General features: G+C 28.1%; 2 protein-coding genes across 16 annotated transcripts in view; one reads left to right on the forward strand and one right to left on the reverse strand.

The window, feature by feature from the left end:
* Positions 1 to 193: 193 nt before the first annotated feature.
* On the reverse strand, positions 194 to 3,487 carry LOC124952216 (serine/threonine-protein phosphatase 6 catalytic subunit). The gene is made up of 7 exons (XM_047501759.1): positions 3,346 to 3,487; positions 3,099 to 3,194; positions 2,725 to 2,932; positions 2,521 to 2,600; positions 2,333 to 2,438; positions 2,101 to 2,262; positions 194 to 2,003 (listed from the first exon to the last, which is right to left on the reverse strand). The coding sequence occupies exons 1-7, from the start codon at positions 3,412 to 3,414 to the stop codon at positions 1,813 to 1,815; spliced, it is 912 nt and encodes a 303-aa protein (XP_047357715.1). The 5' UTR covers positions 3,415 to 3,487; the 3' UTR covers positions 194 to 1,812.
* A 982-nt stretch (positions 3,488 to 4,469) lies between these two features.
* Positions 4,470 to 17,500, forward strand: part of LOC124952006 (dynamin) — a 20,530-nt gene continuing 7,499 nt past the window's right edge. The window contains exons 1-20 of one of the 15 annotated variants that reach the window (XM_047501232.1): positions 4,470 to 4,616; positions 4,800 to 5,112; positions 5,224 to 5,406; positions 6,680 to 6,753; positions 7,046 to 7,195; positions 7,272 to 7,475; positions 7,553 to 7,745; positions 7,827 to 8,036; positions 8,771 to 8,970; positions 9,063 to 9,208; positions 9,317 to 9,474; positions 11,403 to 11,429; positions 12,890 to 13,061; positions 13,188 to 13,433; positions 14,050 to 14,061; positions 14,515 to 14,721; positions 14,984 to 15,159; positions 15,270 to 15,275; positions 15,572 to 15,760; positions 17,466 to 17,500. The exon at positions 17,466 to 17,500 is cut by the window's right edge and continues 61 nt beyond it. In XM_047501232.1, coding sequence (XP_047357188.1) covers positions 5,243 to 5,406; positions 6,680 to 6,753; positions 7,046 to 7,195; positions 7,272 to 7,475; positions 7,553 to 7,745; positions 7,827 to 8,036; positions 8,771 to 8,970; positions 9,063 to 9,208; positions 9,317 to 9,474; positions 11,403 to 11,429; positions 12,890 to 13,061; positions 13,188 to 13,433; positions 14,050 to 14,061; positions 14,515 to 14,721; positions 14,984 to 15,159; positions 15,270 to 15,275; positions 15,572 to 15,760; positions 17,466 to 17,500 — 2,569 coding nt within the window. In that variant the 5' untranslated portion in view covers positions 4,470 to 4,616; positions 4,800 to 5,112; positions 5,224 to 5,242. Of the gene's footprint in view, positions 4,617 to 4,799; positions 5,407 to 6,679; positions 6,754 to 7,045; positions 7,196 to 7,271; positions 7,476 to 7,552; positions 7,746 to 7,826; positions 8,037 to 8,770; positions 8,971 to 9,062; positions 9,209 to 9,316; positions 9,475 to 11,402; positions 11,430 to 12,889; positions 13,062 to 13,187; positions 13,434 to 13,794; positions 13,807 to 14,049; positions 14,062 to 14,514; positions 14,722 to 14,983; positions 15,160 to 15,269; positions 15,276 to 15,571; positions 15,761 to 16,098; positions 17,348 to 17,465 lie in introns of those variants that run through there. The other 14 variants (XM_047501231.1, XM_047501242.1, XM_047501230.1 and 11 more) reach the window with 14 other exon arrangements.

The following is a 17,500-nucleotide window of genomic DNA, read 5'->3' on the forward strand; positions in this document are numbered from 1 at the left end:
AGAGTTAGATGTTCGTTAGACGTTCTTTAACGGAAACGGATAAAGAGATCTTTTATATACGTATGTATACGATCCTTGTTGAACTCTCTGGCATTCATATAATTCGTCTTACTTCTATTACTATCTGTCGGTAGAAAGTATTTATTTCTAGTAGACCGTGTCGTATTATAGTTCTGAAGGCACTGTTCAAATGTTTATTATATTCCTTGAAGTAACAAGTTATTAAAACATCTTCGAACGATTTCGACAAGGAGAATCGTTATAAACGTCGACATAACGTTCACATGCCTCGTTCGATCTATATCACAAAATTCAAAATAGAATAATTTCCAACTTGACAGCCAGTGCCAAATGCCAATGCGATATTTATCGGGTCTGTGATCAATTAGGAATACCGTGAGCTAATCAATCGATGGTCAGAATTCAGGCTTATAATACGCAATGGCCAGTGCGTTCCCATTAATTATGTATCGATACCGTATCATTATATTACACAAACGCTTATCAATTTAGAGAGGCACATTGCTAAGGGTCTCGATTTTTACAAGTTGCTCCCTATAGTAATGAACTTATGAGAAACTAGCTAATACGATTATTCAGTACAACAGCAATTTGGCATACAACGTGGAAACTGTACAAAGACGCGGAGAATATAATAATATTCAAAACTATTGCTTTGTACTTATAGAAGAGAGAAATGGCTAAAAAGGCCGAGCTTTCTGAATGAATACCGATAGATTAGAGTACTTTGCAGATGATTAATAATGAGCCCAGAATTTAAAAGACGATATAAAAAGAAATGTCATGTGCGTAAAAACGATTAAAAAAAAGAAAAAGAGAAAAAAGAAAGGGAAAAAAAATATAAAAAAAAAAAAAAAGAAAAAAAAAGAAGAGAGACAGAAAAACAATTACAGATAATACAATCCTCTCATAGATACCCTTACCTAGGCAGAAAAACTTTGGCTACTGCTATACACTATTTGTACCATGGCATAAACGCCAAATTTATGCTGCTAAGAACACTGATTGCGCATCTAGAATAAAAAAATTGCACGCAGCATACCAGTATATTTACTAAATCAGAAATGTATCATTTACTCAGGAAGACCTTAACGATAGTATATACGCTTACGCTTGAATAAACCTGAATTCTACGCACAACGATCATAATATCAATGAAGCATCGATTGTACTCAGAGCGCCTGTCTTATATGCCGGAATGTTTAAATGACATTTTTTATTTATCCATCCACACATAGTTGGACCATTAATTAATTATGTTCATAAATTATTTAAAAAGCCTCAGCCTTCGTGTCAATATGTCCACAACATTGCTCTGAGATACGAATGCTCTATAGAATGTACACAGTAGACAGCGAAGCGTCTAGACCATAGAGTGTTCACATTTATTCCAATGGAAAATATCTTTAAATTAAAGAAATCAGGCTGATGCAATGGCAGATGCTAAGTATAAAAATTTTTAATATACAAAAGTTGATAAAATCCTTTAAAAATCTTCAAATTTTTTTTCATAATAATTACATTGTAAATTGTCTGTGCCAGGTTATACAGTTCGATTAGAAAAGCATTAAAAACTTAAATAAAAAAAAAAAAAAAAAAAAAAAAAAAAAACGAAAAAACAAAAGGATATCAAAATTCTAAGCAATGTAATACTCTGTAATATATTTTAGGGAATTTTATGCTCCGTCATAGTACCAGCCTGGATTCATTATCCAAAAATCATGTAATTCCATTGAGTCTAGACACAGATATCTCTCCTCTGCATCCAAACAAATGAATTACTAAGTTAAATCACAAGAAGTATGGAGTTGTGGTTAAGGGTGGAATCACTCTTTCTGAATCAGGTACTGCCTGGAACAGCACTGGACATCTATGATCTACTGTTGTAAACTGTAAAATACTAGCTATGTTGCCACATCTGTAACAGTAGTTTGGAGCTGACCAGACTGTCACTAATTTGTCATTAAACATGTATCTATAGCCTATAAACAAAATAATTAATATAATAACTTGCTACAAATTATACATGATATAAAAAAGAACATACAACAAAATTCTGATGTTTTAATGAGTACTCACCTTCATGCACCAGTTGATGAGCTCTGCAAATAAGCTTAAGGTCATTTATTTCCATAAATTTATAAGTAACTCTGCTTCCAAACAGCCAACCAGCACCTCGTGGGCTAACCGTCCATCCATCCACATCTTCTGGATCGGACCATACCAAATCACAGAAAGCACCTAAAGAAAAACGAATACGAATAAAAAGAATGAATATATTATATTAAAATTATAAATTATTCTCTGAAACCTTTATGTGGTATTTCTTGATTTCTTTCAATCGTCCTAATTTGATCTAATGTTGAAATAGCTGGAGATAATCCACCATGTACGCAAAGTACTTGTTCGTCGATTAACTGAAAAATTGTGTAAATTATAATGATCAATAGTTCTTATAATTCTATCTTATATTACAGAATCAAAAATATGTCGACTTACGGCAGCAACTGTGAGCAAATCAAAGACTCTGCAGCAATACTTCCATGCGTTTGCATTGCCATATTTGTTCTGACACTCATCTATTTCCAAATCATATTCAATTATATGAGTATTATAAGTATTAATTAATATATAAATAAGATTATGTATTTAATCTTATATATTGATTTAATAATTAAAAGAATTATATAATGTCCTACCAACCATAAAATCCATAGACGTGTGTGATTTGTCTTGATTCATGATTCCCTCTGAGTAATGTTATTCTATCAGACCATTTTGCTTTAAGCGTGAGTAGGCGTGTAAATGTTTCTAAACTATAATAGCCCCTATCCACAAAATCACCCATGAATATATAATTTGTATCAGGCACAGGTCCTCCATTACGGAATAATTCCTCCAGATCATAAAACTGAGATAGCATTGATAAAAAGAAAAAAAAAACAAAAAACAAAAAAAAAACATTAATTAATTTTGCAAATATTAAAAGAGAAATAACAATACAAAAACGTAATATAAACAATATATGTAATTACATAGTTAGATTTATGAGGTTAGATTTAAAATTTTCCACTTACCTGTCCGTGGATATCGCCACAAACCGTTACCGGAGTAGATACAGGTTGAATATTGGATTCTTCCAATAATAAATCACATACCATGTCACAGAGTTTCTATATAATAACAAAATTATTACAGTTATTGAAGTGAATACACTGTTTTAAAGTAATCCTATGATTATCAACCAATAAGGTTATCTTTTATATAAATCAAATAACCTGTTCACAATGTCATAATAAACATAATCTCATAGATATTAATTACCTTAAGATCATTTTCCGGAAGATATTTGCATTCTTTTGCAATATCTATCCATTTATCGATGTCTGACATTTTGGATTTGTACTACTGGAAAATACCGGTCGCGCCCTCATTCAACCAGCGATGTATGTATATAAAAATGATACGTAACTACATTAAACGAGAGCACTGTATTTCTATTCATTAAAATAAGATTTACGAAAGACAATCTTAAGGTATATTGACGAACAACATAATTTTACCTATATAGATATATATATATATATATATACATATATATATATATATACATATATACGATATACAATTTATATATACATATACAATTCATTAATAGACAAATTAAATCTATGAATATTGGTTAAATAAATTCTATTGATGTCGAATGCTCAGTGAGCATATATACGATCTTTTTGGACGCGTTTCAATATGCAGAGCATTTTAATGAAACCTTTTATCTTGCGTATGCGCCTTATGAATACATAGCTAAATTGCTTGACCCGAAATAAAATGTCGGATGAAAATGTCGGAGAGATGGATTCAAGGAATCAATATATTAAATACAAATTAAATTTATACTTTATACTTTAGTATGAAATACGACAGTAATAATTCTTTTGTCCATATTCTCATTTGATCGTTTACATTAGAGATATACGAAATTTAAAGGATAATTTCGTAACAATGAATTTATAAGAATAATTAAAAAGAATCGATAAATTTATAAGAATTCGATTAATTCGATTATTCGAGTATATTCGGTACATTTGACGTTTCCAACAAACTGTATTCTTCGATTATCGAAAAGAAAGAGAGAGAGAGAGAGAGAGAGAGAGAGATTAAAGAAGAAGGAAGGAAAAAAATAGCGGATGAGTTCACTTTCGTTGTTCAAATGTTTATCCCGCGTACATTTGAATTTCTCAAGACGATCGTTAAAACCAATCGAAAACGAAAGAGAAATAAAAAGAGAACTATGAATATAATAGAAAAAGAAATAAATAGGAAAAAGAGACAAAGAAAGAGAGAGAGAGAGAGAGAAAGATAGATATCGGTATTTTTCATAAGAAATTAGGAAGAACGTTGAAATCGATCGGAATAATAAAGTAAAAAGGTCACTAACGGGAAGACGATATGGATTTTATCTCGGAAGGAGAAAAAGTGGGTCACAAGGGAGGCGGTGCGATAGTGCGCACGCTTCGATTATCGATTGAAGCGACGTTACATTCGTTCGAGTCTGTACGCTAGATCTCATTTATACGAAGGTAGTGGCCACGGTGAGTTGTTACATTGAGCGTCGGTTACGTTATATCTCGCACAATACGCGTTAAATAAAACTATATATATATATATATATATACATATAACACATATATATATATATATTTATATTGTATCATTGGGGATAAAAAAATAAAAATAAAAAATAGAATAAGAAAAGGGATTTTTTTTCTTTTCAGAAAAGATGCGGTGAAATTTGGCGCGTCAACGAAAGAGAGAAAGAGAGAGAGAGAGACAGAGAGTGAGAAAGAGAGAGAGAGAGAGAGAGAGAGAGAAAAAAATATACTCCCTCGCGAAATCGGCCATTTTGACAGCGTTGAGAGATACCTGCAGGAAAAACGACTCTAGGATCTCACTTCTGTGGCAGTTACCCTCGAGGATTGCGCGCGTGAGGGGGCGGCGGTGGTAGTGGTATTGGTGTGCGTGCTGGTGCTGCTGCTACTGCTGCTATTATTGTTGTTTCAACTTCTAGTATTAATACTGTTATCGAAGGTAGTGTGTCGATTCTGTGTCATTATTGTCGTAGAGAAGTTAAACATAATAAGATCAGAATCAAGGTAAAGAGATCATCGTATTCCTTAACGTGGAGTGAATTCGTGATAGGATCTAAAGAAAGAAAAAAATGGCTGGAAATACGGGTATGGAACAACTGATCCCGATCGTGAACAAGCTGCAAGATGCATTCACGCAACTCGGGGTCCACATGCAACTTGATTTACCACAAATCGCGGTAGTGGGCGGTCAGAGTGCGGGAAAAAGTTCCGTACTCGAAAACTTTGTTGGCAAGTAAGTATCGCAAACTCATTTCTTTTCTTTTCTTTTCTTTTCTTATTTCTTTTCTTGAAAACAATCGTGATATATGAACCGCGTAAGCATCTCATTGCGTCTTTAGAATTCAATCGTTAATCGTCATCAAAGAATCGATCTAACGTACTTATCTCAATTTTTCTATCTTTATTAAACGCCACGCCTTGGAGGCGGGCAGTACTACATTTTACTTTCGTTTCAATTCTTAAATTCTTTTCTATTATTATTATTATTATTATTATTATTATTATTATTATTATTATTATTATCAATATTAATTATCAAATAATAATAGTAATGTTATTATTATTGTTATTATTATTATTAATATTATTATTGTTATTATTATTATTATTTCTAACGATCTTACTCTATCCTTCTCTTATCCATTAATTGTTCTCGTCGATCAATAGTATCACTAAAATCGTAGGAGACCGCCATCACGGTGACATATCGAACGTCTTTCCCTTCTCTCGCGTAATATCTCTCTTAATTATGTTTCTTTTCTTATTATTTCATGATATCATCGTAAGGTAACATCAATGGTTTTTTTCCTTCATTTTCTTCTTCTTCTTCTTCTTCTTCTTCTTCTTCTTTTTCTTCTTCTTCTCCTTTTCTGTGTTTTTTAATAAATGAAGACAGTCATCGCCGCTTTCAGAAATTCAAACGTATCATTGTTCCAATCGTACCACTTAAATATGAAATCAGCTGGTGGTATCAATTACCGAGTTCGTTTCTTAACGGAAATATTTTATCTTACATTCAACAACAAACTTCCGTCTCTTTATGTCGTCGGAAAAATATTCATTATTTCTGTTCAAATACTATAGAAAGTTTTGTTATGATTAAGAAGACAAACTGTACGCACGTATGAGATATATATATATACATACACACATCTATATATATATGTGTGTGTGTGTGTGTGTATATACCTGAAAGAAGAATTAACATCAACAAAAAAAATATTAGGCATATCATAATTATTTGTTGACCAATTTATGAAACTCGCTAATGACATTTAATTTTAACTTGTGAAAGAATTAATATATAGTCTCTTAGTGGGTAAATTATTATTATGGTATAATTTGATATATTTTTTTTTTCTAATTGTTATGTTAGTTTTTCTTAATTATTTCATTTCTTCTTTGAAATAATCTTTTCAGTAATAATTGTTAAAAAAATTAATGGTTTTTTCTTGTTTTTTTTTTTCTCTTTTTTTTTCCTTTTTTTTTTTTTTTTTTTTTTACAGGGATTTCTTACCAAGAGGTTCTGGTATTGTAACTAGAAGACCACTCATCTTACAATTGATTAATAGCACTACGGGTGAGTCATCACAGGCATAATCTCATTACCAAAGTATATTTGAAAAATATACAAAGAGAAAAATTATATTTGTATCAGATAAAATTAATATGCAAACTGTGTACATAGTTGTTCTCAGTTATCACAGCTTCCTGTATATATTTGAGTTTATAACAAACAGGATATTCAGTACATTGCCATTTCTCTTTCTATGCAGATATTTTATCTGAATCTTTTTTTATAAAAGATTTACGTACAAATATTTTAGTTACAACGAGGATAATATTAATGAATATTTTTTTTGTGATTACAGAATTTGCAGAATTTTTGCACTGTAAAGGCAAGAAGTTCGTGGACTTTGATGAAGTAAGAAAAGAAATAGAATCTGAAACAGATAGAGTAACTGGCAGTAATAAGGGTATTTCTAATATACCTATAAATTTGAGAGTATACTCTCCCAATGGTAATTATAATTTTATTACTATATTCATATGATAATCAAATGACTAGGATTAATGGAGAAATTACTTCTTTCTTAGTTCTCAATCTTACATTGATTGATCTACCTGGTCTTACAAAAGTGCCAATTGGAGATCAACCAGTTGATATAGAAGCTCAAATTAAAGCAATGATTTTTCAATTCATTAGAAGAGAAAATTGTCTTATATTGGCAGTTACACCGGCTAATACCGACTTGGCAAACAGTGATGCTCTTAAACTTGCTAAAGAGGTTGATCCACAAGGTAATTTTTTCTATATGATAATATATATCAAATAATTTCATAAATATATATAAAAACGATATGAAATAATTGGTAAGGTGTACGTACTATCGGAGTTATTACTAAATTGGATCTTATGGATGATGGTACTGATGCAAGAGATATCTTGGAGAATAAGCTGTTACCTTTGCGAAGAGGCTATATAGGTGTTGTTAATAGAAGTCAAAAAGACATTGAAGGGCGTAAGGATATCAAAAATGCTTTAGCAGCTGAAAGAAAATTTTTTCTTAGGTAAATAACTAATATAATTATTTATGTTATCTTGGTAAATATATTCTCAAATGTAAAAAAATATTTATCTTTTTACACTAGCCACCCGTCTTATCGACACTTAGCAGACAGATTGGGTACACCGTATCTGCAACGAGTTTTAAATCAACAACTTACAAATCACATAAGGGATACCCTTCCTGCCTTACGAGATAGATTACAAAAACAGCTTCTTACACTGGAAAAAGATGTTGAACAGTATAAACATTTTAGACCAGATGATCCTGCTATTAAAACAAAGGCTATGTTACAGTAAGTGAGAGTAAATTTTTATTACATAGATATGTTCTTTAATTTTTCTATGAATTGTATAATATTTAAACTACACATTGCAAAAGATATACAATCTAATTTATTCTTTAAAAAAAATTCCTTGTGGGTGGAGGGTCCTGACATTTTAGACAATTATTTGTTATTTTTATTCTTTTATTTTTCAGATCAATTCATATGTATATGTAGGTATCTTCTCTTATGTATTCAAAGATTTTTTGATAGATTGTGTGTTGTTTGCTTAAAAATTAAATAAACAGATCTATTAAAAGTATCATTTTATATATTTCAATGAAATAGTTTCACTATTACACTTTATTTATTATTTAAAGATATGATATAATTATTGATTTTGAATGCAGACAGAAAAATGAAACTGAATAACATACTAACGATTTGATACATTGGACAATATGCATGATATTTTGTTGAAGAATAGAAAGCTTTTGCGCAAACTCTATAATTTAATTCACTTAATGAAATACTTTTTTAAATGAAAATAATTTTGTTATATAATATATAAATATAGTTATATAATATATAATACAATATATAAATATGTTATATAATATACAATACAATATATAAATAAAGAAGTAATTTTGTTACATAGGATTATGTAATTGCTTTTGATTTTGCATAATATCAAGGCTCTCTACCCATAATATTAACATTTGATACATAAACTTTTATATTTCATCTTAAATATTTTTAAGGATGATACAACAACTTCAGTCAGATTTTGAACGGACTATAGAAGGTTCTGGTTCAGCGCAAATTAACACAAATGAACTTAGTGGGGGAGCAAAAATAAACAGATTATTTCACGAACGTTTTCCATTTGAAATTGTTAAAATGGAATTTGATGAAAAAGAACTCAGAAGAGAAATTGCTTTTGCTATCAGAAATATTCATGGTTAGTTAAATTTTTAATTATGTGTTTAACATTCTTTTCTATTCTTTTATATTAAATAACAAAATTTTAAATACTATTTCTTAATGATACAGGTATTAGGGTAGGATTATTCACACCAGATATGGCCTTTGAGGCAATAGTCAAGAAGCAAATTAACAGGCTTAAAGAGCCTAGCCTAAAATGTGTGGACCTAGTCATACAAGAGCTTGGTAATGTTGTTCGTATTTGTACAGATAGGGTACGTTATATTTTTCTTCCTCTTCATTGATTTTTTTATTTTTCTTTTTTTTTTTAACTTGCCATAATTGTCATGTGAAATTTACTAACATATAATTTTATATTGTAGATGTCACGTTATCCTAGATTAAGAGAAGAAACGGAACGTATTATAGCTACTCATGTTCGACAACGTGAACAAATGTGTAAAGAGCAACTAGTACTTTTAGTGGATTGTGAGCTTGCCTATATGAATACAAACCATGAAGATTTTATCGGTTTTGCCAAGTAAGTATCATTTGAATACTCTTTGTCTGTAAATTATTTTAGATGTAATTAGTATTCATGAAAGTAAATAATATGATACAAGAAATTAAATTTTTGCAAGTTTGGTATAATCACTTTTGTGTGTGGCTTTTGTTACATATGTGCCTGCTATTATATTTTCTTTAATTTTATTTTAATATATGAGTTACAATATATAGTTGATATAATATATAATATTCAATGATGTATGCCAAACATTTTTAATGTTATATTAATAACATTTCACATAGAATTAATGCTTACTTTACAATATGAAAGGGGGAAAAAAGAATATTAGATTTTCACATAAAAAACAAAATATCAATCAAAATATTTCATTATTTAAAAAATCAAGTAGCTAATTCTGTAGAATAAATCTTATGTTTTAGTCTATATCATCGCTAAAGTTAGAAATTGTAGTATATAAAAAAAAACACACACACACATACAAACAATCAAACAATCCTCAAGTTTGTGTCAAATCATGGAAATAATTAATGAATAATATTTAAAGATTTTATTTCGTTTTAAACAAAAACTTTGTTTCTTATATAAATAATAGACTTACATAATAGATATTATTTTGATTAACTTATATACGTTATATTTGAACAAAATTATTTTACTCTTATAAAACCTATTACTACTGATACCAAAGAAATACAATGCATGATAACACATTCTAATGTTAAAGTGAGCAATAATACATTATTGAATTCACATTTAAGAGTGCTCATAGAAACAATATTTCACAAGTACGAATTTTATTAGGTGCAATATATGAATAATTTAATTTGTTGATTTAGCTGTAAAATTGTTTTATTTTTTATTATTTATTTTTAATTGTCTTCTTAGAAAATGCTTCTTTCACGATCAGTGCATGCAGTATATTATCCATTTGGTTCAATCTAGTTAATTTATGCGAATATATTCAATACATTTTGCTTCATAAAAAATTATGTAATTTTAGCTCTTTAGTATTAACTACTTCATTGCTTCAAATGCTTTTTCGCGCATTTATTGTACTCATACGCTGCTGCTCAGGTGTGATATATATCTGTGAAAGTTTTTTATGCTTTTTTTTTTTTTTTTTGTCATTTTGGTTATAATGCAAATATTTTTCTTTTAGTATCATTTATTTTTAATATTACATATATGCATCTTTTTGGTTTAAATCATTTTACACATATAAAACATAGAATGATATCATATGTAATACCAGAGATATTCTCACTTATATGTATATAAATATTAAATGATATTTTTTAGGAAAGATACATGAAATTCTAACAATAAGTACTTATTTAACTTCCTTTTGCATGATTTTATACCTAAATGCCTAATTAATATGTGTGTACTTGTTAACAATCTTTGCAATGAAATTTATTCTTGTATCTGTTATATAACAATTTTTTTGTGAGAAAATTGGGATTCATTTATAAGAATATATCTAAAATATATAACGCAATCCTGCTTATTACCAAAAAAAAAAAAAAAAAAGCAAAAAATATCTCTGGCATATATTATCAGTACTAGTTAGATAATTATTCATTTTAAGTATTTATTTCATATTCATTGTACAAGCAAACAGTCTAAATGATGAAGACAAATAAACTTTAAAATAACAATAATGATGTTGCTGAAAAATAATGCCATAAACTTCTTGATTTAACTTCTAGTACCATACTGGGTAAGGCATATTTAAACATATACTATAAATATACTTCTCTATATTACTGATATTAATTGAACGAATATTTCCTATAAAGAAAAATTTTTATGCATGAATTATATCATATATGCCTTGCTCTGATCAACATAACATATATACTTTCCCCCACAAATGTCTCTATTCATGATCGACTTCTTTATATTTTACAATTAAAAAAATGATTTAATTGTATCGGCAGCGCGGCGGCCAGTAGCCATAATGCAAGGTAAGAAATGTTAAAATACATTGACAAAAAAATTTCCACTACATTTTTTGTTCCTTCCATTTTCACGCTTTCTCTTATGCTTATCCTTCCGATAATGTTTTTGGCTTTTACCTTACAATGATGTTTTATTATAATATATATATTATATATTATATATATATATATATATATATATATATATATATATATATATATATATATACATATATATATGTATATGTGTATATATATACAAATGTGTATATATATATATATATATAAATCGCAACCGACAGCAATCTCTGGCTTGATTTAATATTATTCCTTATGATGAATGTATAAAAGACATCCAAAAAAATATTTTCATATTATTATATATACCATTGTGATAAAGTTTATTATAACAAAAACTGCACTATGGTATATTATTTTTTAATTGAAATTTAATATTTTCCCACACGTGCTCTCTAATCATTTATTTTCATTTATTGTTTAATAATACTATAGATTTTTAACTATACATTTCTTATATGATTTATTATTTATGATGGATGTGATATTAGTACTTTGAGGAGCATAATTATGGAAGATTGTTTTTCTTTAAAATTTTTTCAATATATATTGATTATAATGTGATTTTAAATATAAAATGATACTTCTTAGAACTCTATTCCAATTTGAATTATTTCTTTTTTATTTGTATCTTCATTACATGTTACATAATGTGTTATATATTAATAAATTTTTTTTAAATAAAACAAGAAATTGGTATACGAAATAATGTAAGTCATTCATGAATATTTAGACAAAAATAATGTACTAAACACAGCAACATCAATTCTACGTTTTTGTTTCATATTCCAAACCATTTCATACATTTAAAATGTGCTTAAGCAATACATTATGTTAATAAGAAGTTGCTTCGATTGCAGGTGTAAATAGTTCTCTTTGCAGTGTGTAAATACTATTTTTTGAATGATTGTTACAAGGTATATTTACAAGCTTATTTTAAAAATTACAGGAATATGATATATACATGTTTGCATGTTTAAAATTTTTTTACAGCATTTTATATTTTCAAGATGTGGCACAGTAGAATGTTATAAAGTTTCTCACAGTCAGTGAAAAAAAAAATGTTACACAAAATTTTGCTTTTTCAAGAATGCTAAGAAAGTTACTTCTTCATTTAAAATACACATATGTTCTTTTTATAACTTTTTTATTTATATTACATTTATTTTGCAATTTTTCTTCTATAGTCATTAAGACATATATTTAAAAACTTTTGCTCTAATATTATGATATAACGTGTTTGCATAATTTTTGAAACCTAATGCTAGGATTTTTACCCTGCTAGTTTGTTCGATAAAAGTGTGACTAGTGCAATTTTCGTGGTACACTATTATGGTGGGCCTTGCACAAGAATATATAAAATTTTCTCTTTTTATACATTTCATTATATATCCTTTTTTATGTTACAGTGCTCAGCAATCATCAGAAAATGCAGTTAAAGCTGGACGACATATTTTAGGCAACCAAGTAATACGTAAAGGTTATATGTGTATTCATAATCTTGGTATTATGAAAGGAGGATCCAGAGACTATTGGTTTGTTCTGACCTCTGAAAGTATTTCTTGGTTTAAAGATGAAGAGGTAAATACTTTTCAAAAACAAAATTAAAACTTTTAAATGCAGTTGAAATAAATTAATTGAAATTTTGAATTCATCATTTCTATATATCTTTATATGCATATATTTATTTTTTTATTCATCTTAAAGGAACGTGAAAAGAAATATATGCTACCTCTTGATGGTTTGAAACTACGCGATTTAGAACAAGGCTTCATGTCTCGGCGATATCTTTTTGCATTATTCAATCCAGAAGGAAGGAACGTTTATAAAGATTTTAAACAACTTGAATTAAGTTGTGAAACTCAGGATGATGTTGATTCTTGGAAGGCTTCGTTACTCAGAGCTGGAGTATATCCTGAAAAATCAACAGAGCAAGCAAATGGAGAAGGAGAGGTAACATATTTGTACATATTTCAATTTACACACGTACATCTTTTTTCTTTTTGTATTTAAGATCATGTGTCATTTGTCTTTCATTTAAAAATAAATAAATGTTATATGTATAAAATCTATAATGTTTTATAGATTATTATTTCCAATTATATCAATGTATATGTGACTAGATATATTAATATCAATGTTTATCATAAAAAGAAAGTTTTTATTTTTTTTATTTGAAATAATAGTTATTGATTATTTTACATTCAGCTGATCATAAAAGTTTCTCAAATAAGGGTATATCTATCAAAAATATTAGTAGAAATATTAATATCGTATTAAATTTATTAGAGCAGTATTTTATGATTTATTTTAGGATAAGCAGAGGGTGAGTTGAATGAAAAAAAAAAAGAGTGATCTGAATTCTTGTTTTATTTCGAATTGTGTGTTATTTAACTGTGTGGTGGTGTGATTTAGTTTAGCTTATAAAAATAATTAAAGATTTGTCTAAAAAAATTTAATCATAAATTCTGCATGTTGTCATTTTTGATAAAATTTAATCAATATATTATATCTAATGTCTGCATAACTGTAATAAAATCTTTTTGTTTAAAATTTTAAACGACTAAAGGAAGGATATGAGGTTTGTAAAATTGCATAGAATTTGTACTGCATTGTTTACAAAACACGCATTTATGATTACATACATACACCTCCACTCAGCATATTACATTATTTAAGTAATACTTAATTGATCAAAAATATATAAACTCTCCAATTAATTGAAGTATAATAATGTTGAAAACGTTGTGAAATACTATTTATGATGTAAATGATCATTTAAGTGCTGCTAAGGAATAATTATATATATGTATATATATTTACTATATAATTTATTAGGAATTGACACGTTATGTATATAGTAGTAGAATTTAATATATTTAGTTTGTATTGATTACAATGCAGAGTTACAATATAATTATAATCTTGATAGTATAGTTTTTGTTCTTTTTTTTTTCCCCTTATGAAATAAATTTGATTATTTCTTTTATACAAAAAAATATCAAATTTTTCACAGTTTCATTTGTATGTTTAGGGTGGTACAGAAGGTCAATCTTCGATGGATCCTCAGTTAGAACGTCAAGTAGAAACAATTAGGAATCTAGTAGATTCTTACATGAAAATTGTTACAAAAACTACCCGTGATCTTGTTCCAAAAACAATTATGCATCTTATTATTAATAATGCAAAAGACTTTATTAATGGAGAATTATTGGCACATCTTTATGCGAGTGGTGATCAAGTAAGAGAATTACATATTAATATAATCTATGTATACATGTAAAACCATTAAATATTCCTATATTTTTTACTAGTTGAAAGAAGATAAAATAGATATATTCAAGAATTTCATTGATCCTGTAATTGTAAGTCCTATCTCTCCAACAAATCCTATATCCATAATAATTTCCTTATACAAGTCACATGCATGCACATTTTGAAATTACTTTAACTTCCTTTATATCTATTAACACCATTATTATTATACTTTTACTTGATTGCAGGCATCTATGATGGAAGAATCTCCTGAAGAAGCACAGAAAAGAGAAGAAATGTTACGCATGTATCATGCATGTAAAGAAGCTCTTCGTATTATTGGAGATGTTTCAATGGCTACAGTATCAACACCAGTACCACCACCAGTGAAGAATGATTGGTTAGCTTCTGGAGAAAATCCGAGGTAATCATTATGTTATTATTCTTTCTCCAAATTAGAAATCAACTAATTTGTTTATATCGAATTTTACACTATGCACTTTTGCCTTGTATACTTGAACATCATTGCAACAGTCTTGGGTAAGATTTATCATGTTTTTATCATTTAATTTTATTCTAAAAAATAATGGTATTTCATTACATTTTTGATTTATTTTACGTTCGTTTTTATTTCTCGCTTATTAAAAATATTTATTTGAGCATAATATTTTTAATTTATTTAATTTTCAAGCAGATTGTGTTATATGATGTATATATATATTTTTTTTAGTTATAGATTTTTTTTAATTCATTATAATTTAAAAACAACGGAAGTCAGTAAAGCTAGAACAATTCGATAGATATTAGATGATCTTTAGCAAAAGAATCCACTTTAGGTTATCGCCACCATCTCCTGGTGGGCCAAGACGTGGAGTGACACAGCCACCACCTCTTTCTAGTTCACGAGTACCACCGCCTGTTCCTGCCAGTGGGCGGCCAGCACCAGCAATTCCTAATCGACCTGGACCTGGTGGACCACCGCCAGCTCGAGCTAATCCAGGCCTACCACCACCACTTATTCCATCGTAAGTAAATTATGATATATATGCGTGTGTATGTATATATATATAAAAACAAAAAAAAATATATAGAAATTCGTATAAGTGATAAGATTTGAAATGCAAAGTGGAATCACCTTTTATTTGCAGTATGCTGTGATTCATTTGATTACTAAAAAAATATTGCACAAAAGTTGATATGTTGATATATTATTATCTTAAAAAAAAAAAATTAGCCATTTTTCCTTTTAAAATATATATAAAATTTTTAATTGTGGCTTTATTAAATAATATTCGCGTCTATTTGTATTAAATAGCATTTTATACGATTGGGGCTTTGGTGCTAACTTCACTTTCTATTGCAGGCGCCGACAATAAGTCTTCGCACTAACACGCCTATTCGCTACTAATCTATATATATATATGTATATATACATATATATATGTATACATATGTATATATATGTAATATATATATATATATATATAACATATATTTGTTGCATCTATCAGTGTACATTTTACACAAGACATTATTTGTTAAAATAACTCTATTTCCTGTACGATGTATTCGTGTATCGGAATATATTAGATAATAATACAGTCAATAAAAAGTGGAGTGTTTGCTCATATGAATATACAATAAACATTATTAAAGGATTCATATTTTATTAAATTAATAAAAACTAAGTTAAAAGAAATTTCCAAAATTGTCATAGTTCTTATTGTATAGTGTTAATTTTTCATATATTTTACTCTCTATTCAAAATGACTGTGCATGAAATGTATGCAATAAATTATATACTTTTTTATTTCATTTATCTTTCTGATATTGAAAAAGAAAAGAATATAATTTTAAACTCGTAACTCATTGTTGCTTCCCAAAAATATAGTTTATATAATGTATATATAGAGATGGGCATACCTCCACTTATAACTTTGTTCTAGCATTAGTACAAATTACACATTCCTAGAAAAGAGGAATGTCAGGCAGGATTGTTCTTGTTTCATTGTAAATTAGTTTGGAGAATTGTACATGATATATGTATATATGATTAAAAACATCTTATAATAAATGATTTTGTGCTGATGAAATTAGATAAACATTCATTCACTTGCTAACAGCATGACATTTTGGGGCTATGGGCGATAATAGAATAGAAAAACTTATGTCTATAATATTTTAGTATCATCACATGTATCTCTACGAACACTACTACATAAATGTCTCGTCTATCAAAAACTAAATCATAATACCTATATCTAAATATAAACTAAATATTCATTTTAAAGAAGCTTAAAGCTCCTTCTCACGCTATGACGTCAGTGTTATGTAAAGCATGATGCCGACGTGAAACCTGTCAATTACGATGTAAAGGACAAATATATGTCGGTGCCTGCATTGAAATTTCTTAATAAATAAAACTGATGAGATAAATGATACCAAACATAAAACATTGAAATAAGCACAGAAAAAAAGAAGAAAGAGTAAATTAATTTAATAATTATTGAAGCTATGCATACTGAAAGATTACACATACTTCTCAGGACATTCAACAAATAAAAAATATGTATATGTATATATATGTGTATATATATATACATATATATATATGTTAATGTATAATGGAATTAAAGAGCTATATTGTATCAGTTAAATTTCTAATTTAATAATTAAGAAACTGATAAAGTAAGATCTATAGTAAAAGCTGAGTGTCCATGGTATGTTTAGTCGAGGGGGTGGCCTTCAACAGAGAGTGACACAGG

Source organism: Vespa velutina, chromosome 10 (assembly GCF_912470025.1).
Source record: "Vespa velutina chromosome 10, iVesVel2.1, whole genome shotgun sequence".
Taxonomy (NCBI): domain Eukaryota; kingdom Metazoa; phylum Arthropoda; class Insecta; order Hymenoptera; family Vespidae; genus Vespa; species Vespa velutina.